The sequence below is a fragment of the Petaurus breviceps genome, unplaced genomic scaffold, assembly GCF_028583685.1.
Source record: "Petaurus breviceps papuanus isolate PSGF00001 unplaced genomic scaffold, PetGlider_PUasm1.0 90842, whole genome shotgun sequence".
NCBI classification, from domain to species: Eukaryota; Metazoa; Chordata; class Mammalia; order Diprotodontia; family Petauridae; genus Petaurus; species Petaurus breviceps.
Window position 1 is genome coordinate 12183298 of NW_027187358.1, and position 25141 is coordinate 12208438.

A 25141-nucleotide genomic window follows, 5' to 3' on the forward strand; every position below is an offset into this window, starting at 1 on the left:
TAAGACTTTCTCTTTATCAGCTTTGGAACCTAACAAATGGTTAAATTGTTTTGATTGGTGAGTGCAAGCTCATCTGACTGATCTCAAGACAGTGCTTCACATGCTGTATACGTGAACTACCTTCCCATTGCCCCATTTCTTCCCACCTTGAACAGTATCCCCTAACTCCACCCTTCTAGAAACCAGTCTTTTCCCCCTTCTCTGAAGGACTTAATCTGTTCAGTTTGGAAACTCCTCCTGGAGGGCTGAGCTGTCTTGATGAGTGAGTGAGCACAAACTTCATCTAGCTGAACCCCGACCGGACCATTCTGCACATCCAACCCAGCTATCCATTTAAGCCATTTTGCTCTCTGCCTTGCCGCCATTAGTTAACCATCTTACCCTCCACCACCTCATCTTGCCTTCTACCTTTTACTCTGAACAGTAGTCAAATTAACATTTTTGCTTCTGGAAAAGCATGTGTCACTTGCTGTGTTGCAGCACTTAGCATGTTTTGCCAGGCACATAATAAGCACTTAATACATTTTTACTCGTTGATGGATTTGAGCCGTAGAACCTTATTCTCCAAAGAAAGGAAGTTGAGGATCCTCCAAAAGACAATGGAGAAGCACCTGGTGGGTGTGAGTAGGCTTCAGCACATTGCAGTTGAGTACTTGGTAGCACAAAGGGCATCATGAGGTAAATGTAAGACCGGAAAAGAAGATAGACAAGAGTGAGGAATAACTAGTATACAAGGCTGTGTGCACCATTGATGTTCATCCAGTGTCAACAGTATGTGAAGAAGGCCCCCATTGAGTTGGGTGGACCTTTTGTATTGGATACATAAATAAGAATTGCAAGGGGCAAGTATAGATGAGCTATGATCTTCATCTGTGGAGGTATTATACCCACATTCAGATCACAGGTCAATGGAAAATCAACTGTATACACAAACATACACAAATAAAGAATGTTCATCTAGAGATATATAAAATTACTTTTGAATGTAAACTCTTCAAGGTCATGTACCATATTATATATGTATTCTTTAGTACCTAGCACTTTGTGAGTGCTCTAATAGTAATATGAAGTCATGGCCCATGGATTTTACAGATCACTTTTAACTTGATCTTAGAGTATTTTGTTGTCTTTTTCTTTTAATTCAAGTCAACAAACCAGTCACTTGAAATATGCAAGCTACTTTATGAGATGTTGGTAATAAAAAGACAAAAATGAGTAGGCCCTGCCCTGATTCTATCAATGGGGGAGGGGCAGGGAGTGGGGAAAGGAAATAAGACCTCTTCATATATAAAAAATACAAAAGGTAGTTTGAGTAGATAAAGAGTGCTAAGAAGTAGGGAAATTAAAAGTTGGCTAACAAAGAAGGTAGCACTGAAGTTGAGCTTTTAAGGAAGGATAAGGACTCTGAGTGACTCAGTGGATAGAGTGCTGGGCCTGGAGTCAGGAAGACCTGAATTGAAATCTGGCCTCAGACACACTGTGAATGTGGACAAGTCACTTAACTTTGCCTCAGTTTCCTCATCTATAAAATGAGCTGGAAAAGGAAATGGCAAATCACTCTAGTATCTTTGCCAAGAAAATCCCAAATGGGGTCACAAAGAGTCAGGCATGGCTGAAAGACAGTTGAACAATAAAAGGATTCTAAAATCTGGAAATGAGAGTAGACTATTGTAGGCATGGTAGACAGTTTATGTGAGTGCTTAGAGGTGGGCAATGGCTTGTTGAATTCTGGGATAGCTAGTATTTTTCAGATTATGTGAAAGGAATAATGGGAAATAAGCCTAAGTTAGAGGCAGATTATAGAGGGCTTTAAATGCCAGAATGAAAAATGTATATTTTGCTAAATATGCAATAAGGAGCTACTGAAGATACTTCAGCAAGGGAATGACATTCACACTTATGTCTTGGAACAATTATTTTGGCCATCATTTGAAGAATATATTGTAAAGAGGAACAGTAGAAAAACAAAAATCAGGGAGATTGATTAGCAGGCCCTTGCAGTAGAACAGGCAAGAGCTGGTAAGGGATTGAATTGAGGTTGTTGCTTTGTGAGTGGAGAGATGTTGTGAAGGCAGAATTAACTACCTAACTTGGCAACTGATTGGGCGTGAGAGAGGAGGTAAGGGAGAACTAGTAGTCCAGGATGTTGTAAACCTGGGTGACTTGGAGACTGATTGTGTCCTTAATAGAAGTAGTGGATTTGGGAGGAGAGGAGAGTTTGGAGAGAAAGATGATCAGTTCTCTCTTGGACATGTTGAGTGTGAGATGCTGATGGGATGTCCAGATGGAGATTTTTAATTGGCCGTTGATAGTGTAAGATTGGGATTCTGGTAAAATATTGGAGTTGGAGATGTGAGAATCATCTGTAAAGAGGAAAATTGACTCTATGGGAGCTGATGAGATAGTCAGGACAGATTGGGGTGAGCAGCAAACTAGACTGAGAAGGAAGAGTCAGGTCTGTAGAGAAAGAACCAGAGCAAAGTCACGGAAGCCAAAGAAGAGGAGCATTGCTGGGATGAGAAGTGGTTAGCAGTGTCAGACGTGCTAAAGAGAATAAGGCCTGGAAAAAGACCGTTGGATTTAGCAGCTAGATTTTTTTGAGTTACTTTTTGAGACAGAGTTCAGTAGAATGATATGGATAGAAGACAGATTGCAAAGGGTGGAGAGGAAGTAGAACCCATAATGGAGACAGCTCCTTGAGTGACAAGAGAACAGAGTAAATAGTATGCAAGGATAGGTTTAATATCTGAATGTTTCTGGGCTGTTGGGAAGGAGCCAGTAGAAAGGAAAAGTCTGAAGACAAGAAAGAGAGAGAAAATGATATTTTAGTGCAAATTACTAGAGGAGGTAGAGGTGATGTATGTGTGTATGGGGTTATGAGAGGCTGAGGCCCATACTACAGTCAGAAGGATTGGTGTTGGCAAAGGAAGAAAGGAAGATGAGATGAGGCAGAAATATTTTGAAGTCTGGGGTAAGGGAGCAGAAGGAGATGGCAGATGGCCTTGATTTTTCTCAGTAAAGGATTTAAGATCCTCTGCTAAGAAGGAGCTTAAGGAAGGTGTAAAGGATTGAGAGAGAAGGTTTGGAGTAATGGCTGTGCAAGTGATACCAAGTCAGTCTAGAAGTTAGTCCAGGAAGACTAAAAAGATTTCTGTGTTACAGTGAAGGTCCAGTTGAGACCTGGTGACAAGAACTTGTTATGGGTCCAGGTGGCAAGACTGCATTATTTCCTTCAGCAGTTAGGAGCAGAGAAGGTGAATGAGGAGGGTGGGTCCCAGATGTGAAGACTGACAGGATATAAAAAGTGAGAGTAGAGTGAGTCTAGGAAGTCAAGAATGGAAGATGGCTTATGGTCATACTGTTTTAGTCTGGACTGAAGACTACGAAAAGAAAATGAGACCAAAGAAGGAGTGATAGACTTGAACTGGCAGCAGTGACTGGGGGTCACAGTGACAAGAAGAATATCTTTGGGAGTAGTCAAGGCAGAGGGAGAGATGAAAAGACAAGAGATTGTGATCAGAAAAGCGAATTTCAGCATTCAAATGTGTGAAAATATTATACACTGGTTGGTAAGGTCTAAGGTACATGACTACCCCTGTGGGGAGCTGAGGTGGAGTAAAAGATAGAGTAAGGAAATTGATGAACTGAAAGCTAAGGTGTTTATGAGACTGTCAAGACAAATATGAAGTTCTCCCTAAGGATGGGCAGTAGTTGAGATGGAGAAGACCAAACCAGGTACTAAGGTTTTTGAGGAAGGAGGGTGAGTGACTTTGGGGCCAGGACATGACAGCCACAAGGATCTGGACAGGGCCATGTTGACAGATTGTGTGACTCTCAGAGGCAGAGAAGTTTCTGAATGCTTGTAGTACAGCAGTCCCTATAAGTAATAGTAGGGTGCAAGGAATATGCTTGAGGGACATGAAGAAGAGATCAGCCAGTCCTGGAGAGCATGTCCAGAGATGTGTTTTCTGGAAGTTAAATTTCTGTGAGCACAAAAAGAGATAGAAAGAAAAAGAGGGAGAAATCTAAGAAGATGAATTTCAGGATTGAGATTTTGGGGGACTAACTGGAAGAGAAGCCACCTTGGTGGCTAATAACTCTGAATCACAAGGTTTGGGGAGTCAGAGGTGGTAATTTGCTAGTCATGAGGTATGGGACTGCTAATAATCTAGATTCCAGTAGGCTAGCTGATTAGTGGAGAACCTCTCTGGAAATTAATTCTATTAGTATAGGAATTTTTACTTTGTACCAGTTTGCTTCCTATTGTAATTTTATGGTATTTGCTTGACCCCCTGATTATCATGGAAGCTGTTTTTTATGTATCTCTCTGAAGGCATCATGCAAAGAGATAAAACAAACCAGTATGATGCTTTTTTTAATGGCCTCTGAGGTGATAGATACCTCAGAAAACTGGATTTGGGGCATATCTTTCAAGCTTCTCTTGTTTTGGCCCTATTTGCTCATGTTCTCACAGTATCCTCAGTTTAGTAACACAAGCTTACCTAATGAGATGGAGAGATGAATTCATCTGCAGCACCTTGGTGCCCTTTATTTTGCTATTTTTGCTGATGTTTGCTATTTTGTGGATTCTTGTTGTTTATTTGGGTGTGGTAGTAAAGTCTGATTTGCTGTTAAGGTCTTTTAAACCAAGGTTGAATTCAAAATTAGAGTAGGAATATCCCATTAAGTATAGTAGTGATAAGGAACAAAAGTTTTGTTGGTTCAAATGGTAACTTTAAACTTAGAATTACAGAAGCTGGGGCAGCTAGGTGGCACAGTGAGTAAAGTGCCTGCCCCGGAGTCAGGAGGATCTGAGTTCGGTTCTGGCCTCAGACACTTAACACCCACACAAAAAAACTAGCTGTAATCTCGGGCAAGTTACTTAACCCTAGTTGCCCTCCAAAAGGCAAAAAAAAAAAAAGAATTACAGAAGCCTACATTTTGGGTTTCCTCATAGAAATAATTCACTAAACCCTAGTTTTAACAGAGGGTCTATTTCATTTCCCATTATTTGGATAAGAAGTAATAGATTCTTGAGAAACTGATCTCTCCATATTGGCTGGAGAGACATTTTTACCTAAGCTGAAAAAATGTTTTGAGTTCTGTTTCTGCATTGCCCTGATTTTGGATATTTTAAGCACGTAGGGTATTTTCAAGTGAATTCTAGATCCTTAATAAAAACTTTTCAATGTATTTCTCAAACCATCTAACACCAGTAGTTAATAAAATGTAGTCCATTCATGTATTCTTCTAGATTGTTAGATTGCATTTTAGACATTTGCATACTGATTTGTCTCTTTTGTTTGGTACCTATTTTTTCCTGTTTGTTGCCAATTCTGTTTGTCAGATAAAGCCTCAGACTGTTATTGAATCAGTACTGTCACCATTGGATACCACATAAACATCCTGAAGAATTTTTGGCTGCCATTAGCATGTTTTTTGTATTGTATGCATTTCTCTCTTGTATTGATTCCATTAAATATTTATGTTTATTTTTAAAATGTTTTTTAAAGCATTTGGGGTTAAGTAACTTGCTCAAGGTTACATGGCCAGTTATTTTTCATGTGGGTGCCGAGTATCTGAGGCCAGAACTGATCCTAGGTCTCCCGACACCGGGGCCGACGCTCTTACTCACTGTGCCACCTGGCTGCCCCTAAGCAATTGGGGTTAAGTAACTTGCTCAAGGTTACATGGCCAGTTATTTTGTGTGGGTGTTAAGTATCTGAAGCCGGAACCAATCCCAGGTCTCCCGACTCTGGGGCCGGTGCTCTTACTCACTGAGCCACCAGGCCACAGATACTGATGTTTAATAATTAGATGTAGGAATATGGTTAAAAATGGTTTCTTGAGGATACTTGTTGATTAACCTTTTTTTCCCTCTTTCAAATAAAGTCATATATGTTTATTCAGACTTAATACAACAATGGGAAAAGCCATTTAAGCAACAAAGAAGAGGGCTGGTGAAAAGGTTTTTTTGCCAGCTTTATAGAGCCCCTTAGATTAAAATAAATATGTGTAGTTTTGATGGATGCCAAGTCAGAAGTTTTCTCATTATAACTGATGAGAGGAAATGGCAGGGGGAATTACAAAGAGTGGGAAGGAAGGAATGGGTGAAATGTACAGAATCACAATATTTAATAAGTAGAAGAAATGTTAGATGACTTAAAATAAAAATTGGTTTTCAAATGCACTATTTTTTGAAAGCCAAATAGTTAAAATATGATATATATCTAGAGTTATAAGGAATTTGAGAAATCATCTAGTCCAACCTCTTCCTTTTACATATAGGAAAATGTAAGTTCAGGAGGGAGGTTAGATGATTTGACCAAGGTCACACAATGTTCAGATTTAGTAAATATTAATTAAATACCTAGTATGTATAGGGCATAATGCTAGGCCCTGGGGAAAATATAAGACACAGCCATTGGCCTAGTGGAGTTTACAATCCACTTGGGGGATAAGGTAAATAATAATTATTGTAATACATGTTATAGTAATAACAGGATTGTAATACATGTTACATGATAATTATATTAGATTTGTAAAACAACCCTCTTTCTATGAGGCTCACAGAGGAAGGTGCTTACCCAAAGGAAAGATCAGGGAAATATTTATTTAACAGTTGAGATCTGAGTTGGATTTAAAGTTTGGTCAGGAATTCAACAGTTACACAGGGAAGAAGGACATTCTAAGCTTATGCAACATTGTGAGCTGAGGCATGGACAGAAAATTTCAGGACATGTTCAGGGATCAGAAAGAAGAAATATGAAATAAAGACTGGAATGCTAGAGGGGTTCCAGATTGTGCAGGACTTTGAATGTCAAGTATTGCAATTTGAACTTTGTTTGAGAGGTATTAGAGTACCACTCTGAGGTATTTTGAGCAGAGGCAGCAAGTCATGACTATATCTATACATCAGAAAGAATGTTCTAGTATCAGTGTGAAGGATGAATTGGGGGTGGGGGGAAATAGAGGTGTGAAGACCTATGAAGAAGCAAATATAAAAGTCTGAGTGGGTGATTAATGGAGACATATTAGAGCAGAGGATACGGATCTGAAAAATGTCAGATTGACAAGATTTGGTAACTGATTGTTTGAATACTAGAATAGAAGATAACCTGCACTCTTATTTGCAGTATCACTTAGACCTCAAGGAAGTTCTGGCACCTAAGATGAGCTTTTTGGGAAGAGGAAGATTTAAATGTGGAGATAAAGTGCAAATACATTGCAGCAGATGGGGGGTGGGGAAGTGGAGGTGTTGCCTTTGTGAATATAGCAAGGTGGGATATGATAAGATCAGGTTGGGAAATAACTAGTAGTTGAACTTGACTGGAACATAAAATGTATGAAGAAGAGGAATGTGAAATAAAATCTGAAAAGGCAGTTTGGAACCAAATTGTGGATATTTTAAATTCCAAATGAAGGAGTTTAGAGAAATAGGGAGTCAGTGAAGATTTTTGAGCAGTGGAAATGGTCAGTCCTATGTATTTAGGAAGAGTTTTGGAGCTGTGTGAAGCCTTGCCTAGAAAGAGGAGAGTCTGAAGCCAGTAACATCAGTTGGTGACTATTATAACAGTTAGAACAAGATGTAACCTGTCCTGTAGGCTGTTGGAGATAGGGGTCTGGAGATCACAAGACAGGTCAGGACTGGAAATTAATATTTAGGAGACTTAGAAAAGGTAATGGAAACCAGGAGAGTGAATAAGATCTGGTTCAACAAATCTTTGTTAAATACCTACTATGTTCAAGGGACTGAAGGTACAGAGACAAACAAGAAACAGACCCGTCCTTCAAAGACCTTATATTCAACTGGAAAACACAGCAAAGAATCACAGATCTAGAAATTGAAGGCACCTAAGAGATCTAGATATGGAGATATAACAATGAGTTCAATCAGTCAGGAAAGGCTTCCTATAAAAGATGGTGCTTGAATTCAGCTTTGAAGGAAACTGAGGATTCTAGGAGGCCAGCATGAGAAGGGTGTGCATTCTGAGCATGGGCAGCAGCTGCCGGGCTGATACACAAAAGTTGGAGATAGCATGGGAACAGTTGATAGTCTAGTTTGGCTGTATCATAGAGTTTGTGAAAGAAGTCTGTGACAGCCAGTTGGAGCCATATGTGAAGGGCTTTAAATGTCAGCATGAGTTTGTATTTTACTGTAAAGACATTAGGGAGTCAAACTAAATTTTTTTGAACAGGAGAATGACATGGTCAGACCTTTAGGAAGATTATTTTGGTAGTTGTGTGGAATATATAATAGGAAGGGAAGAGGCTAGATGTAGGGAGGCCAATTAATAGACCTTGGCAGTAATTCAGGGAAGAGGTGTAAAGGACCCTGCACTAGAGGGGTAGCAGTGTGATTGGAGAGTATGGGATTTGGTGCCAAAGATGTGGAGGTAGAATGAACAAAACTTGACAACTGCTTGGCAATAGTTGATAAGGGGAGAGGGAAGCATCAAGAGTAACTCTACGGTTGTGAATCTGGATGACTAGGACAGTAGTAGTGCTCTTTACAGAAACAGGGAATTGGAAGAGTGTTCTCTTTGGGGACATGACTCATATTGGGCATGTTAATCAAACTTAGCATGTTGGGATTGCCTATTGGACCTCTAGGTGGTGATGTCCAGCAGGCAGTTGTTATATGAGATGGAAGTTCAGGGGAGAGATTAGGGCTTGATTTGAGAATCATTTGCAAAATGGTGTTAATTGAGCCCATGGGAGATAAGGTGTCCATGTAGACAAAGGGTGCAGAGAGAGGAGAAACAAACCTAGGACATTTCCTTGAAGGAAGAAACATATGGGACAGAAGTTGGAAGATGATCGAGCAAAAGGAAAATACAAAGGAGAAGGTAATACAAGAGTAAAATAGGTGAACTAGAAGAGAGCAGTTTCCTGCAAGAGGGAAGAGAAAGGATGCAGTAGAAGGGAGTGGTCAGTATTGTCAAAAAATTGCTGGAGAGGGAAGAGAAGAAGGCCAGGAACAAAAGAGCCTTTGGGATATACCTGATGAAATGAGATGTGATAACTTGGTTTATTAACTGTGAAGTATATTTTCCTTTAAATTTGTTTTCTAATTGATGATGTTTTTCTTCATACAGGGCAATTCTAAAAAGAACAAAAGTCGATAGTTTACAAATAGTTGGATCAGTCAGGTGACTGTCCTTTCTGATGCTGCTGCTGCCCAGAACTGCAGGTGCTGAAAATCCTTGTCCATTTCTGGAGTCAGCCTTTTCAAAAAACTGAAGTATTATTGGACCTAGTAACAAGTCAGTGCTGTATATGGCTTTGAAAAAATTAGAATGTATTTGTAACCAGTAAGGTAAATATAGAATTTGATGTCAACAATAAAATGCAAAACAATACACAATACCATGAATCTTGTAGAAATTTCCTTAAGCTGTTTTTACTGTGCACTTTTTAAGATTAGGCTTTAATTTCAGTATGTAAGAACAAAAAAAATTTTGTATATTTTCAAACTCAATTATAAGGTAACAGATTTGGTATCAGTGCAATAGATGTATGTTTCTGGATAAAATGTTCAAATTAGCAACTTTTCGCTGTTTATTGCTATAATTGAAAGCGGTCTCCAGATTCTTTATGGAAATTTTTCCATTATTTTTTTGACCATTCAAACTTAGTTCTCGTGGGTTTATTATTGTCTCTATTTCCCGAATCACTCTCTGTATTAGAATGATTAGCTTATGGAAGTTGACGTCAATAAATTCATACTAAAAGCAAATTGTTTCTGTCTTTCTAATGTATGTTTGATGATTATTAAAATTAAATTTAAATTTAAAACTTTGGGGATATGACAAAATTAGTCAAAACCTTAAAATGTCTTTCTGATATCTTTGTGTCTTTTGAATTAGATTCAGTCATTCCAAATTATTTTTAAAAAGAGCTCTTTTCCATTCCTTCTTGCTATCTTCCAACTTCTCCACATGTGACTATGTCCAGATTTTGCTGCTATTGCTTCCTTCATAACATTGTTTTCATTTGTCTGCCTTTCTTTCTATTCCTGTAGTTGAATACCTTAGATCAGCATTTGGGTATCTTAAAAGTACATTACTATAACCTCTTCAGATAGAAAGGTGTGATTTTTTTAGATTGATCTAACTGAACATTAATAAGAAAAGTCTTTCAGTTCTTATGTAACTTCAGCATATGAAGGCAAAGATAGCAATATATAATTGATGGTGTTTGAGAAAACATCTGGCACAGCAGCATTCTATGTCTGGGAATAGTTTGTTCTAAAATAAAGGAAGCTTCTGTTCTCGGCAGAGAGCCACGTCCTTAGACGCTAAGGAGATAAGTGGGAAACCTTGCCATTAAAGTGAGTGCCACTTTGTCTTTAATTTTTAAGTAATTTAGTAATTAGCTACAAATTGGGAAATTAGCTTGAAGTCAGAGCCTTATAATAGTGCGTGTAGCTCATGTGAACCTTTGAAATAAAGGCTTTGAATGGATAGTCCTAGAAAGCTATTCTCTTCATAATTGTAACTTTTAAAAAGGAGAGAAAAGAAATTATCTACTAAATGGAAACTTGCTGGAGGCCTTTGCTTCATTTGCAGGCTACAAGGTAGAAAAAGACAGAATGGATTTACATTCTCCCCTGCCATATCATCTTGGCATAGCTTTTATCTTTTGCTTTACTGGTAGCTCCGAACTCATCTGAGTCTATTTCTTAGTGTTTACATAGGAAACAGTATGCAGTGGTGTGGCTCACAAACAGCAGTTTAAGGAGATACTTTGATTCTGCATGGAATATAATTTCACCAAACTCATGTCTCACTTGGCATCACAGGCAATCTGTGCTGAGCAAATGCTGAAGAATATGCTTATATGTAGCACTCTGTGACATCGTTTGTCTTAATCCATTATTTGTGTCTTGTTTTATTTGGCTTTTCATCTGTTTGTTTGTCTTCTCTACCAGAGTGTAAGCTCCTTGGGGGCAGGGACTGTGTGTGTCTCAGATGTCTCTGTATCCCCTATAGTACTTACCACAGTGCCTTGCACACAATAGGCGCACAATAAATGTTTGTTGGATGATTGATTGTTGAGTGAATATATTTTGGGGGGTTGGTCAAACGACAAAGGCATATGCAGAAGCAACCTGCAGCTCCAACCAGAGAGGGTAAAGTGGTGTTTTCATTGTGCTTCCTTTTACACTTTGTAACTAGGTCAGGCAAAAAGGTCATTTAGAAGGTATAGTGCTTACTGCATTTAATTGATCAGCTGACAATTGGGTCATTTAACTTGCCTGGTAAGTGTTCATTGTGCCCTATAAATCATTGTATTCAATTGACATTTTTGTTTCAGATAGCTGTTATTTATTTGCTATAAATCTGTTCCCAGAAAATACTTGGGTTTGCTAAAATTAGAGGCCAATGACAGAAAGTTGGTTTAGCAGTGGTGATTTTCCTGCCTTCAGGCTAGCTAGCATCACATGCTACAGTTGCTAAAAATGTGCCTGGCCAGAAACTTTAAGCTTTCCTTTTTCTCTATCAGATTTTTTTTTTTATGTAATTGAAGCCGCTTGATATCTGACCTTTTATGAATATGGTGCCTAATGGACTACCACTGTCTTCTGTGGGAAGGAATGAAACCAAAAATAGAAATTGCTCCAAAAGTCTTTAGAGAAAAATCTTTTCTAGGATTCAGGACCATGTCTTCCTAATTCAATGAAATTCGGTTCTTAATAGTCTTTTGTTTTTATATTCTTATTCAGAGAGTTTATTTAAATTGATCCTTAAAGCTGTAACTTGTCTTTCAGAGTCAGAGCATTTTGAAGAGTTCTCTAAGTCTTTCTGCTTTGTTACTGGGATAGGGACTGGATCTGTGATTTCATCGGGATGGAGAACTCCCTGATAAGGAAATTCCCTTTGTTATAGCTACCCCCAGTTTGGGAGATCACTTCTTAGATACATAGAAAGTTTTAGGTGATAACTGAGAGAAAGCTAGGCTTGCTGGTAAAGAAATTACTAATATTTTCCTTTCTGGAGCTTACAAAGAAGAAAGTAAAATGACACTGAGTTCACTGGAGTCAGCTAAAAAAAAATGCTAGTTAACCCAGGACCACAGAATGATACCATGTGTTTATATTTTCTAACTTTAGGAAAATTTTTCTTTTGCCATTTTAATTCCTTTTCAGGCTCTGGTTATGTATTGATTATTTCAATTTTGGAAGTGTAGTCAGTGAACACACACGTATGTGTATATATGTATGTATGTATGTATGTATCTCCATTTATCTTTCTGAGGGAATTGGCATAGGTAATTACTGTAGAACAACTTTAGAACAAATTATGACAACATTTAAGAACAGAAACTAGAAATTTTAGTCTAATAGAGAACTCAGTCAGAGTTAGGTGCTTTGTAGATAGGACTAGGTGCACTGTAAAATTTTAAGGCAGGTGAGGACCTTGTAGATACAGCTGAGGAATTGCTTCCTACTTTACTGAGAAACTCAAGGCTGTTTGCAATGATCTCCCTTTGGTCATCATCTCACAACTGTTTTACTTCATCCTTTACTCCTTTCTGTGATGAGGTGGTCATTTTCTTTAAGACCAACCCCACTACATGAACTGTTTAGTATTTTTCCCTAAACTTAATTAGGAACCAGAATTTTTTTTCCACTTACAAAGAACAGAAAAAGATTATTATATGAAATTTAAAATCTCTTATGTACAACTTGATTTTTTTAAAAAAGTATATACCAGATTCGGTATGTTGCTTTCAAAGCGCTTCTGCCATACTGCCTTTTTGTATAAGCTATTGAATGAGTCCATCAGTGTATTTATCTTGCAGGCACCTCATACCGGCAATGAATTGAACCCAGATTTGACTGGAAGAAGAAAGGTGGACTACGTTGCATTTGCACAATTGTACAGTGCCTTCAGTGATGCCAAACTTTTGAGGATTCCAGAGGCAGGAGATGAACTGTACCAAAGGGGGTTCATATTTCCTACTTTAGAAGCAGCTAGGTGGCTCACTGGATAAAACATTGAACTTGTAGTCAGAAACACCTAAGTTCAAATCCTGCCTCAGATACCCATAACTATGACCCTGAGCAAGCCACATAATCACTTAACTGTGGTCTGCCTCAGTTTCCTCAGAAGTAAAATGGGGGTGACAATGGCACCTATCTCCAAGGGTTGTGAGGATCAAGTAAGATAGCAAGATAGCCTTAAAGTGCTCTTACCAACTGCTAACACAGTGAAAGTCTTACATTGTATGATGCTTTATACTTTCCAGAACATCTTGTTTGTTATTGTTGAGTTGTTTTTCAGTTTTGTCTGACTCTTCATGACCCCATTTGGGGTTTTCTTGGGAGAGATACTGGAGTGGTTTGCCATTTCCTTCTCCAGCTCATTTTACAGATGAGGAAACTGAGGCAAACAGGGTGAAGTGACTTGCCTAGGGTCACATAACTAGCAAGTGTCTGAGGCTGGATTTGAACTCAGGAAAACGAGTCTTCCAGATTCTAGGCCCTGCACTCTATCTACTACCCTTGTTATTTGTCACCAAATCCCAGAATCTCGGAGGTGGAAGAGGGAACTTAAGAGGTCATATGGTGCAGTCTATAACTGAAGAACTCTCCACACCACCGCCCAGTGGTCATCTAGCCTTTGCCTAAAGGCTCCCTACCTCCAAGGATAGTTCATTCCACCATGAGCCAGCTCTAATTGAATCACATTTTTTCCCCATTATATCACACCCAAATTCGTCTATATTCGACTTTGAGCTCTTGCTCTACCCTTTGCAACCACTAAAAACAAATCCAGTCCCTTTGTCATGTGACATCCTTCTCAGTTCCTAAAGACAGCTATGCTATCTCCTTCCCACTTCCTAAATGCCTACCCATCTCTTCTCTACAAAAATCCTACCTCTTTTTCTAGGATGAAATTGAATCTCACTTTCATGAAGGCTCCTCTGATTGCCCCAACCCTGTGTTCTCTCTATCTTCTTAGATAGTCCTTAGGGTCTGTACCATAATCGTGTGCTTAATTATTTAACTTGCTTTGTTTTATAACTCACTGTTGTTTTATCTGTCATTCTTTCCAATTGTAATGTAAACTTCTAGAAAGCAAGATTAGAGGTTTTTTTTTTAATGTCCCATATAGCACCTGCAGTGTAGTGCTGAGCATAAAAGGGACACAATATGAATTTGATTGGAAAGAGAGAAATTTTTCCTATCTAGAGATTGTGTGGAGTTATCATACATTTTAGAGCTGAAAGTAATCTTAGAAACCATGTAGACCAACCCGTTTTACAGATGAGGAAGCTAAGGTTCAAGGTCATAGAAGGAGTTAATTTTATTCCAATCCTGCTTTGGGCTGATTTCTCACAGAACAAGACGGCCACTCTTTATTTGCTTATTGTAAATTGGTCAGGATACAGGAAGCAAAGTAAAATTAGGTCACAGCTGGTGATGAATGGTTATAATGACTTTGCTATTGAGTTTAGGCTATTTACCAATATTTTGATACAATAAGACTTTGCCGGAAAGTCTCTTAGAACTATGCACCAAAATAGGAAATAAATCTTGTGTTTATGAAAGGGGTGACCTTTGAGGTCTGAGTGCTGAGTCTCATGCAATGGGGAAAATATGTCCTTGCAAAAGATAAACGGTTTTCTAGTGTGTAGTGTTTAGATAATTATAATTTCATTTATTTCCCTCAAATGCCTAGTGATTTTTCTAGAATATTTTGATAACTGTTGTCTAGATTAAGCTATTCATTTCAGAGATAATAAAATTAAAAAGTAAACCTAGAAGGATCTTTATTTAAATGGCATTGATAATTAAGACTGTATAAGTTAGGCTTAAGAATTACATTTTAGTTACATGTTCCGATATTATATTAAAAACATGTAACAAAGGAGTATATTTTTGATTTTTTTTCCAGGCATGCTTATGTTGTGACTCCTTCTAGACCAGGGGTGGGAAACCTGGAGTCTTGAGGCCACACATGTCCCTCTAGGTCCTCAAATACAGCCCTTTGACTGAATCCAAACTTAACAAATCTCTTTAATAAAAAGATTTATGATATAAAATTTGTACCCTAGTTAAAAGGCTGCACCCAGGGACCTAGAATGCCACATTTGGCCTTGAGGCCTCAGGTTCCCTATTCCTATTCTAATGTAAGCACCATGCACAGCAAAGGGATGAATACAAAAACCCACCACTTCTTCTGGACTTCTGTTTTTGTTGAGGGCACCATCATCCCTCTGTCGGTCTAGGTTTACAACCTCAGAATCACCTTTGGCTTGGCATTCTCCCTCACTCACACCTCTACATCTGGTCAGTTGCCAAGTCTTGTCAATTTACCTCCATGGCATCTCTTGCATTTATCCCTTGTTTCCACTCCCACTCCTATCTCAGTTCAAGCACGCACCTCCTCTTACCTGATCGGTTGCAAGGGCTTTCTGATTGTCCTCCCTGCTTTCAGTCTTTTCCCTCTCCAACCCATCCTCTAAACAGCTGCCAAAATAAACGACTCTGACCATCTTTCCTGCTCCAGAATTTTCAGTGGCTCCCTGAATTCTCAAGGATAAGATCTAAACTCCTCAGCTTGGCATTTAAAGCCATTCAAATCTGTATCCAGTCTACCTTTAAAGACTTATTTCACATTATTTCCCTTCATATAAAAAATATATTAAATCTCAGACTGCCAGCTTGATTTTTCTTGAACTCACCAGTCTACCTCCACGCCTTTGTGTAGGCTATCTTCCATTCTTGGAATTCATTCAAATCCTTTCACCTCTACCTCTTAAGAATTCTTAGCTTCCTTCAAGGATCAGGTGCTACCTTCTATCAGAGATCTTTCCTGACCTTCTTTAATCTCCAGTAATTAGTGTATGATATACTCTTTCCAAATTCTCTTATACTTATGTATCTGTGTATGGGTTATATCTCCTAGTAACATGTAAGATCCTTGAGAGAAGAGACTTTTATTTTGTCTAAGTTTATTACACAGTGCCTCCCTTATACCAGGGGCTTATCAAATTTAATTGAATGAGTTGTTAACTCATATTAAAAAAAAGCCATACTATTAATAGGTATTATTTTTATGGTATGGATTTCCTGCCTTAAGCATGTCTGATGATGAAATGGTAAATAGTAGAGAAAGCTTACTTTGCACTATGTATTCTACAGATCATTTTGTCAACAGTAAAAACACTTAACAGGAAAGAAGATAACATACTCTTCTCCTGCCTCCCTTTCTATTTCTTTCCTTCCATGTTCTCACATTTTTTTATTCCTTTCCTTCCTTATTCTGCCTCTACTTCCCTTTTTTCTCACTTTTCACTCTCCCTTTTTTCCCTTTCCTTTTTTTCCCTATCTTCCTTTTTACTTTTTTCTACCCTCTTCTCATTCTTTTTTTTTTGTCTTTATTAATTTGTTCATTTACTTTGAGTTTACAAGATTCAATTCTCCAGTTCTTTGAGTTTCACATTTTCTTCCCTTCCCTCCTCTTTCCCCCCTCCCCCCATAGCGGCATACAATCAGGTATAGGATCTGCAGATACTTTCACATTAGACATTGGTCAGGTTATAAAGAAGGATTGTTATCGGATGGAATGAACAATGGGAAAGAGGAAACAAAACCAGACAAGAAAAAGAAAGAGAGCAGGTAACTTGCTTCAATCTGCATTCAAACTCTGTTCTTTCTAGTTCTTTCTCTGAATGTAGACATCTCTCTCCATCATGAGTCTTTTGGAGTTTACTTATATCCCTGCATTTCTGAGAAGAGTCCAGTCTATCAAAGTTGGTCGTCACACATACGTTGTATCTGTAATTGTATACAAATTTTTCCTGGTTCTGCTCTACTCACTCAGGATTAGTTCATATAAGCCTCTCCAGGTAAATATGCAGTCCATCTGCTCTTGGTTTCTTAAGGCACAATAGTATTCCATTACATTCATATACCATAATTTGTTAGCCATTCCCCGATTGATGGGTATCCCCTTGATTTCCAATTCTTTGCCACCACAAAAAGAGCTGCTATAAATATTTTTGTACATATGGGTCTTCTTCTGCTTCTATGATCTCTTTGGGATACAACCTTAGAAGTGGTATTGCTCAGTCAAAGGATATGAAATTACTTGTAGTCCTTTGGGCATAGTTCCAGATTGCTCTCCAGAATGATTGGATCAGTTCACAATTCCACCAGCAAGGTATCAGTGTTCCAATTTTTCCACATCCTCTCCAGCATTTATCATTTTCCTGTTTTGTCAGCCAATTTGGCTGGTGAGATGTGGTACCTCAAAGTTGTTTTGATTTGCATTTCTCTAATCAATAGTGATTTAGAGCATTTTTTCATATGTTTATAGATATCTTTAATTTCTTTCACTGAGAACTGCCAGTTGGGGAATGACTTGTATTCTTATAGATTTGACTCAATTCTCTGTATATTTTAGAAATGAGGCCTTTATCAGAGATATTGGTTGTAAAAATTCTTTCCCAGTTTCCCACTTCCCTCTTAATCTTGATTACATTGGCTTTGTTTGTACCGAAGCTTTTCAATTTCATGTAATCAAAAGTTATCCATTTTGCATTTTATAATGCTCTCTAATTCTTGTTTGGTCATGAGGTCTTCCCCTCTCCATAAATCTGACAGGTAAACTATTCCTTGCTTTCCCAGATTGCTTACAGTATCATCTTTTATACCTAGATCATGCACCCATTTAGACTTAATTTTGGTATACAGTGTTAGATATTGGTCTATGCCCAGTTTCTGCCATGCTATATTCCAGTTTTCCCAGCAGTTTTTGTCAGATAGTGAGGTCTTTGGGTTTATCAAAGAGTAGATTATTACAGTCATTGACTGCTGAGTCTCATGTACCCAATCTATTCCATTGATCCACTGCTCTATTCCTCAGCCAGCACCAAGTAGTTTTGATGAGTGCTGCTTTATAATACAGATTAAAATCTGGTATAGCTAGGCCATATTCCCTAGCATTTCTTTTCATTAATTCCCTTGATATTCTGGACCTTTTGTTCTTCCAAATGAGTTTTGTTACTATTTTTTCTAGTTCTATAAAGTAATTTTTTGGTAAATTGATTGGTATGGCACTAAATATGTAATTTGATTTAGGTAAAATTGTCATTTTCATTATATTAGCTCGATCCAGCCATGAGCAATTGATGTTTTTCCAATTAGTTAGATCTGACTTTATTTGTGTGAAAAGTGTTTTGTAATTGTATTCATATAGGTCCTGGGTTTGTTTTGCAGGTAGATTCCCAAATATTAAATAATGTCTACAGTAACTTTAAATGGGATTTCTCTTTCTATCTCTTGCTGTTGGATTTCATTAGAAATATACAGGAATGCCGAGGATTAATGTGGGTTTATTTTATATCCTGCAACTTTGCCAAATTTATTTATTGTCTCAAGTAGTTTTTTACTTGATTCTTTAGGATTCTTTAAGTATATCATCATATCATCCACAAAGACTGATAACTTGGTCTCTTCTTTGCCTAATTTGATTCCTTTGATTTCTTTTTCTTCTCTAATTGCTACTGCTAACATTTCTAGTACCAGATTGAATAAGAGGGGTGATAGTGGACACCCTTGTTTCATCCCTGGTCTTATTGGAAATGCTTGTAGCTTATCCCCATTACATATAATACTTGCTGATGGCTTTAAATGGATGCTACTTATTGTTTTAAGGAAGGCTCCATTTATTCCCATACTTTCTAGTGTTTTTAATAGGAATGGATGTTGTACTTTATCAAAAGCCTTTTCTGCATCTATTGAGATAATCATGTGGTTTCTGCTAGTTTTATTGTTTATATGATCAATTATACTAAGGGTTTTCCTAATATTAAACCATCCTTGCATTCCTGGAATAAATCCTACCTGATCAAAGTGTATTATTCTTGTGATAAGTTGCTGTAGTCTTTTTGTCAATATTTTATTTAAAATTTTTGCATCTATATTCATGAGGGAAACTGGTCTATAATTTTTTTTCCCATTTTGTCCCTTCCTGATTTAGGTATCAGTACCATGTTTGTGTCATAAAAAGAATTTGGTAGGACTCCTTCTTCACTAATTTTCCCAAATAGTTTGTAGAATATTGGAATCAATTATTCTTTAAATGTTTGATAGAATTCGCTAGTAAATCCATCTGGCTGAGTTCACTGATAGCTTGTTCAATTTCTTTTTCTGATAAGGGGTTATTTAAGTAATTTACTTCCTCTTCAGTTAGTCTGGGAAGCTTATATTTTTGTAAATATTCATCCATTTAACTAAGATGGTCAAATTTATGTGCATATGATTTGGCAAAATAATTCCTAATTATTGTTTTAATTTCCTCTTCATTGGAGGTAGATTCACCCTTTTCATGTTTGTTACTCATAATTTAGTTTTCTTCTTTCTTTTTTTATCATATTGGCTAAGGGTCTATAAATTTTGTTTGTTTTTTTTCATAAAGCCAGCTCTTAGTTTTATTTATTAATTTAATAGTTTTCTTAATTTCAATTTTATTAATCTCTCCTTTGGTTTTCATTATTTCTAATTTAGTATTTAATTATGGATTTTCAATTTGTTCTTTTTCTAGCTTTTTCAGTTGCATGCCCAATTCATGGACCTTCCTTTTCTCTAATTTATTCATGTATGCACTCAGGGATATAAAACTTCCCCTAAGAACTGCCTTTGCTGCATCTCACAAATTTTGGTATGTTGTCTCATTATTGTCATTCTCTTGAATGAAGTTACTGATTGTTTCTATAATTTCTTGTTTGACCCACTCATTTTTTAGGATTTAATTATTTAGTTTCCAATTAGTTTTAATCTATCTTTCCACGGCCCTTTATTGCATATGATTTTAATCGCATCATGATCTGAGAATGATGCATGTAATATTTCTGTCTTTCTGCACTGAATTGTGAGGTTTTTATGTCCTAGTACATGGTTGATTTTTGTGTATATGCCATGTACTTCTGAGAATAAGTTATATTCCTTTTTATCCCCTTTCAGTTTTCTCCAGAGAACTATCATACCTACCCTCTCTAAGATTCTATTCACCTCCTTAACTTCTTTCTTGTTTATTTTGAGGTTGGATTTATCAAGTTCAGAGAGGGGGAGATTAAGGTCCCCCACTAGTATAGTTTTAACATATATGTTAAGTAATGATATTGCTTCATTCTCGATGGTGCCTTTTAGCAGGATATAGTTTCCTTTCTTATCTCTTTTAATTAGATCAACTTTTGCTTTTGCTTTATCTGAGATAAGGATTGCTACCCCTGCTTTTTTTTTACTTTAGCTGAGACATGATATATTTTACTCCAACCTTTTACCTTTACCCTGTGTGTATCCCTCTGTTTCAGATGTGTTTCTTGTAGACAGCATATTGTAGGATTATGGTTTTTAATCCATTCTGCTATCCGCCTCTTGTTTTATGGGAGAGTTCAACCCATTCATGTTCACAGTTATGATTACTATCTGTGTCTTTCCCTCCATCCTATTCCCTCCTCTGTTTATGCTTATATTTTTCTCCCCTTCTCCCTTCCCCTCCTTTAGAGTTTTCCTTTTGACCACAGTCTCCCTCAGTATTCCCTTCCTTCAGCCCCCCTCCCTTTTCCTCCCCTTCCCCCTTCCCTCTTCTCTCCCTTCTAACCACCCCCCATTTTCTTAGCCCTTCCTCCCTCATACTGCCTGTAGGATATCATCTGTAGGATATGATAGATTTTTTTTTAAAGCAATTGGGGTTAAGTAACTTGCTCAAGGTTTCATGGCCAGTTATTTTGTGTGGGAGTTAAGTATCTGAGGCTGGAACCGATCTCTAGTCTCCCAACTCTGGGGCCGGTGCTCTTACTGCGCCATCTGGCCACCCTTATGATAGATTTTTATACTTAATGTAGAATGTTGCTTCTTCTTCAAACCAAGATTGACAGGAACAGGTCTCATGCAAAGCTCCTCTCCCTCCCCTCTTTCCCTCTATTATCATAAGTTTTGTGTGTCTTCTCGATAGAATCCTATGCTTTAGTGGTTGTGTTATTCCCTCCTTGCACCAGAACCAATGAGGGAAAAGCTCATATAATGCTCATCTCCCTCCCTTCTTTCCCTCTACTTTATTGTTTTTATGCCTGTTTCTGTGGTATAATTTAGCGTTTTCTGCTTCATTCTTTCCTCTTCTTCCATTTTATAGTCCTTTTATAGCCCTTAATAAGGTTTTTTTAAATCATCATCTTGTGTAATTTATACCCATACCCTCTACTTGTCTATAAACAGTTTGCTCTTATTAAATAACAGGGTCTGTGTATGTGTGTGTTTTCCTTGTTTACCTTTCTATGTCTCTTGTGTCTTGTAATTGGAGGTTGAATTTTCCATTGAGCTCTGGCTTTTTTCATCAGGAAGATCTGGAAATCTGTTATATCATTGAATGACCATCTCCTTGCCTGGAAGAATATGTTCAGTTTCACTGGTTTGGTGATCCTGGTTGTAACCTTAGCTCTTTTGCCTTGCGAAAAATTGTATTCCATTTCCTCCAATCTTTCAGTGTAGAGGCTGCCAGATCCTGTGCGATCCTCAATGTGGTTCCTCGATATTTGAATTGTTTCTTTCTGGCCACTTATAATATTTTCTCCTTTACCTGGTAGTTCTGGAGTTTGGCCACATTTCTTGGACTTTTCGATTTGGGATCTCTTTCAGGAGGTAACCGGTGGATTCTCTGGATTTCTATTTTACCCTCTGGTTCTAGTATCTCAGGGCAGTTTTCCTTGATGAGCTCTTGGAAGATGTTGTACAGCCTCATTTTTTCATCATGATTTTCCAGTAGGCCAATTATTCTCAGATTATCTCTCCTGGATCTGTTTTCCAGGTCAGTTATTTTTCCATTAAGATATTTTACCTCTTTTTCCAATTTTTTATTCTTGATGTTTTGTTTGAGTAATTCTTGGTTCCTCATAGAGTTATTTGCTTCAATTTGGTTGATTCTAGTTTTTAGTGAATTATTTTCCTGGGTTAGTTTTTGGAGATCCTTTTCCATATCACACATTTTTCTTTTTAAGGAGCTGTTTTCTTCATTGTAATGTTTTTCTAATTTTGCAATTTTGATTTTAAAAGAATTATTCATTTTATCTTCTATCTCTCTAATTTGGTTTTCAAAGTTCCTTTTGAGTTCATCTAAGAATCCTTTCTGTGCTTGAGACCAGTTCCCTGTTGAGGCTTCAGCTGTGGATGTAGAGTCAACACTGTCTTTCTTTGAATTTGTTTCCTCCCTCTCAGATAATAGGACTCCAGAGTCTTTGTCTTTGCAGTCTGCTTTTTACCCATTTTGAGGTAGAGTCCTAGCCATGCCCTTCCTCTAGGGTTCCTAAACCATTACTGTTTAAGGTTTTGCCCTGGGGCAATAATTACTATGTTTTCAGGGTCAGAGGGTGGGATTGGAGCAGCCAGGGTTCACTCTGCCATCCTGGTCCCTGGAGGTCCAGCTAGGGGCTTTTTAAATTTCTATGTTGTGCTATGTTGTCCCAGGAGTAGCTGCTGCTCCTGCCAGGGGTGCTGCATTTGCATCTTACCCTGCTCAGTTCAGTCCCAGCCCTGCAGTGATAGGCCTGGCAGTGTCCCTTGTGGTTGATGGGTCAACTTGCCGCCACGTTCATCAGGCCTTGTCTGGCCTTGTCCGGGCCTCTGTGCCACCCGGGGTCATCTTTTGGGCCTCTGCCCTCTTCTCATTCTTCCTATCTCTTTTTCATACCTTCTCTTTCAAATCTCCCACTTTTACCTTCCTCTCCCATCGGCTCTTCCTTTTCCCTTTTTCTTTTCCTTATTTCTCAGTCCTTTCCCCTTCCTTCTACATTTCTTTTCTTCCTTTTCATATCATCCTGTAACTGCCTCTGCTCTAGTTCCTTTCTAATTCTAATTTCTAAATCAATTCTAATTGATGGTGTCACCCCTCCACATTGAGTCCTTAGTTGCTAAACCAACTTTTTTTCCTGGTGGTTAGTGCTCTAATTAATTCCCATTCTCTTTTTTTCTCTCTAATGATGAAGCTGGATCTCCAAGTCCTGGAACCAAGAGCTGCTATATCTACGGTTGGCATTGGAGGTAGTCAGTGTAGAATCTATTATGGCTACTGGGACTTAGATCACTGGACTCAGGTAGGGCAGGAGTAGTGTGTTTAGGAAACATCCAAACATCCTGGAGCAAAGGTTTGGTGTGGAAGCAGGGGGTGGACTAGGGTAGTATGTGTCAAAGAAAAAGACTTCTAGTGCTTGGGAAGGAATCCTTTGCCTTTGGCCTTAAGAAAATAACTGGAAGAAAAGGGGTCTGAGTGGAGAGGTTGTCATAAAACCTGTGAGGCTTGGGCATTGAAGCAGATGGAATTTCTAAATGGGGGAGGGGGATAAAAAGTGTCTTAAAGGAGGATTAACCTGTATATTACTACTAATACCCAAAGCCTAGCCCTAAATGCTAGGTGTCTGAATTCTTCTATGGGCTATTTTTTCCATATTCCTAGCAGAGTACTACATAATGGATATGCAATAAGTGCTTTGCCAATTGATCATTCTGCAGAATGAAGGTGATGATTCTTGCTCTCCTTCCTTGTAATGTTATGAGGATCAGAAGAGACTGAAAGCTTTTTTACAACAGAGTGCTATATAAGAACAAATCTTTTTTATTCTTTTTGTATTTGGAGAGTCCACTTTGATAGGGTTAAAAGAGCACTGGATTGCAGGTAGTGTCGGTGAAACTCTTATCAGCTCTACAACTAATTTGTTCTGTGACTGAACAAGTTACTTCATCTTTCTGAGCCTATAAAACAAGATGTTTGATTCAATATTATTTAAGATCTCTTCTTGCTCTGACATGTTTGCTCCTAAATGATATTAAGTTAGTTTCTTTGGGCTTGTTTCTGTTTGAGTACAGGAATCATGTATTTTCTTGTATTTTTCATAATGGTTGGCACAGGGTTAGGCTAGTGAAGACAGTTAATTAAAAAAGCTCTGATTTCTTTCAATCCCCAGCCCACTCAGCCACATTGGCTCCTGCTGACTTTTTTGGTTTGTTTTAATGACAGCACCTTTTTGCTAGTTACCTATTTTGCCACTTGTTCACCTTGATTCTTCCTTCTACCTCAATCCCCACATTCCACCAGTTTTCAGGTCATTTTACTTCTATCTCTGAATGGTTTCACATCTGTGCTTCAGCTTCATCTCTCTAATCCATTTTTTTGTCAGAATCACTTTTCACTTATATCTCTGATAATATATTGGGAGTGTCTGGGTTGGGAGGAACACCCTTTATGGGTTTTGACTGTTTAGCCTGGTATCAAGAACTTTTATGGTCTTCCCTTAGCCTACATTGGTAGCCTATCCTGTGTACCTCCTGCTGTGGCCATTCAGGATTTGCTCTTTTTTGGCATAGATCCCAAGTGTTCTCTCCTCTCTCTTTGTTCAAGAAGTGTCCTAAGTCTGGAATGGCCCTCTCTTCCCTGTCTTCATGTACTGAAACACTCATGGATCTTTCAGGACTCACTTTAGCCACTGCCATCTGGATCCTTCCCTGCTTTGAAATGCCTTAACACTTTACACCTCCTTTACCTACGAATTGTGTGCTATTTTGTATTAAACTGGCTGTGTTGCTGGCTTATCTCCCCTTTACATTGTCATTTTCTTGAGGGCAGGAGCTGAGTGCTAGGCGATGGCGATGCGGTGGATGGAGCTCACCTCTGTTCCAGTTGCCTAGTCTTGCAAATAATACTTCTTGCATGTGTTGTACCTTTTGCGCAGATGATTGGCATATAGAATTTACAGAAGAAAATACAAAGGTGTGTGTGTGTGTGTTTGTGTGTGTGTGTGTGTGTGTGTGTGTGTGTGTGTGCGAGTTTTTTCGGCTGCTTAGTTTAGTTTTGTTGGGGGGTGGAGGGGGAAGAATCTCCAAGCTACTTAACTTGGCCGCCTGATGCTAGCAGCAATACCCAGAGTCAAGTAAGTAACGGGACTAAAGTTTTGAGTACAGATGTTGGGGGGGAAACTGAGGATCACAAACTAAAGGGGCATTTAGGGAGAACTAGAGGAGAGAGGGAAAGGCGAGAGACAGAAGGCGAAGAGGCCGGGAAGGAGCAGTAGGAGGTCGTTGTAGGGTCTCTGACTGCTGGGTCCTGGCCCCCTTCCTGGCTCGGCACCGCCCCCT

General features: G+C 38.3%; 1 protein-coding gene across 3 annotated transcripts in view; it reads left to right on the forward strand.

Annotated features, from left to right (window-relative positions):
* PPP1R21 (protein phosphatase 1 regulatory subunit 21) overlaps nt 1-11049 on the forward strand; it is a 108491-nt gene extending 97442 nt beyond the window's left edge. For all 3 annotated transcript variants that reach the window (XM_069071665.1, XM_069071666.1, XM_069071667.1), the window contains one exon: nt 9099-11049. In XM_069071665.1, the coding sequence (XP_068927766.1) occupies nt 9099-9128 (30 nt within the window). In that variant the 3' untranslated portion in view covers nt 9129-11049. The remainder of the gene's footprint in view (nt 1-9098) is intronic.
* Nucleotides 11050-25141: the final 14092 nt, after the last annotated feature.